Genomic DNA, 1380 nt, shown 5'->3' on the forward strand with positions numbered 1-1380 from the left:
CCCGTGCCCCCAGGAGGAGCAGGAGGTCAAGGAGACCCCCGTGCCCATCCCTGTCCCACTGCCTGACCCCACACCGTGCCCTCAGGAGAAACAGGAGATCAAGGAGCTCCCCGTGCCCACCCCGTGCCCTCAGGAGAAGCAGGAGGTCAAGGAGACCCCCGTGCCCATCCCTGTCCCGCTGCCCGACCCCACCCCGTGTCCCCAGCAGAAGCAGGAGATCAAAGAGACCCCTGTGCCCACCCAGGAGAAGCAGGAGGTCAAGGAGACCCCCGTGCCCACCCCGTGCCCCCAGGAGAAGCAGCAGGAGATCAAGGAGCTCCCTGTGCCCACCCCGTGTCCCCAAGAGAAGCAGGAGATAAAGGAGCTCCCTGTGCCCACCCCATGTCCCCAGGAGAAGCAGGAGGTCAAGGAGCTCCCTGTGCCCACCCCGTGTCCCCAAGAGAAGCAGGAGATAAAGGAGCTCCCTGTGCCCACCCCGTGTCCCCAAGAGAAGCAGGAGATCAAGGAGACCCCCGTGCCCACCCCATGTCCCCAGGAGAAGCAGCAGGTCAAGGAGCTCCCTGTGCCCACCCCGTGCCCCCAGGAGAAGCAGGAGATCAAGGAGACCCCCGTGCCCATCCCTGTCCCGCTGCCCGACCCCACCCCGTGTCCCCAGCAGAAGCAGGAGATCGAGGAGCTCCCCGTGCCCACCCCGTGCCCTCAGGGGAAGCAGGAGTGCCAGGACGCCCCGGTGCCAGTGCCAGCTCCCTGTCCCGACCCCGAGCAGCTCTCCCTTCCCGAGAAAGCCCCTCCCGTGGAGCAGCAGCAGCTCAAACAGCCCAACCCGTGGCCTCCCGCCCAGAAGTAAAGTGGGGCCGCCCGAGCCGAGCCCCGAGGGGAGAAGAAGATCCCAACCCCAAACCTCCTCTCCCACATCTCCCATCCAGAGGTCATTTCCCAGCACCTTTTGAATCGCTGCAGAGCTTCTGTGGAGAAGAAAATCGCTGCTGAGCTTCCAAGTCCCCCCTCCAATTAACGCTTCGTCCTGTACTAACAGCGGATAGAAAGGCTTCGAGCAGGGTCCTGGGTGTGTGTTCAGCTCCCCAGCAGCCTGAATTCCTGCCCTCTCCCAGTCCCCCTGGCCCAGAGAGACACCACAAAGCTCCCTGGCAGCACAGGGCAGGGTTCCTTAAGCTCAGCATTAAACTCTCCCCCAGCACAAGGCCCAGCTCTGGTCTCCCTGCCTTCCCCCCCAGCTCCCTGGATTCCACCTCCCACCTGCATTTAGGGCTTCCTGCCTGTTCATAGTGGGAGGTCTGGGCAGAACCTGCTGCTAAAGGGTTCTGATCCCCCTCCCAGCTCGTGACACGGCAGTGCTGATTGGTTTCATGCGATTAAAAA

General features: G+C 63.3%; 1 protein-coding gene across 1 annotated transcript in view; it reads left to right on the forward strand.

Annotated features, from left to right (window-relative positions):
- Nucleotides 1-847, forward strand: part of LOC108638770 (keratinocyte proline-rich protein-like) — a 9128-nt gene extending 8281 nt beyond the window's left edge. The window contains exons 2-3 of the mRNA XM_029965913.1: nucleotides 14-232; nucleotides 266-847. Coding sequence (XP_029821773.1) covers nucleotides 14-232; nucleotides 266-847 — 801 coding nt within the window. The remainder of the gene's footprint in view (nucleotides 1-13; nucleotides 233-265) is intronic.
- Nucleotides 848-1380: the final 533 nt, after the last annotated feature.

The sequence above is a fragment of the Manacus vitellinus genome, unplaced genomic scaffold (genome assembly GCF_001715985.3).
Source record: "Manacus vitellinus isolate BGI_N305 unplaced genomic scaffold, ASM171598v3 scaffold_123_pilon, whole genome shotgun sequence".
Lineage (NCBI taxonomy): Eukaryota > Metazoa > Chordata > Aves > Passeriformes > Pipridae > Manacus > Manacus vitellinus.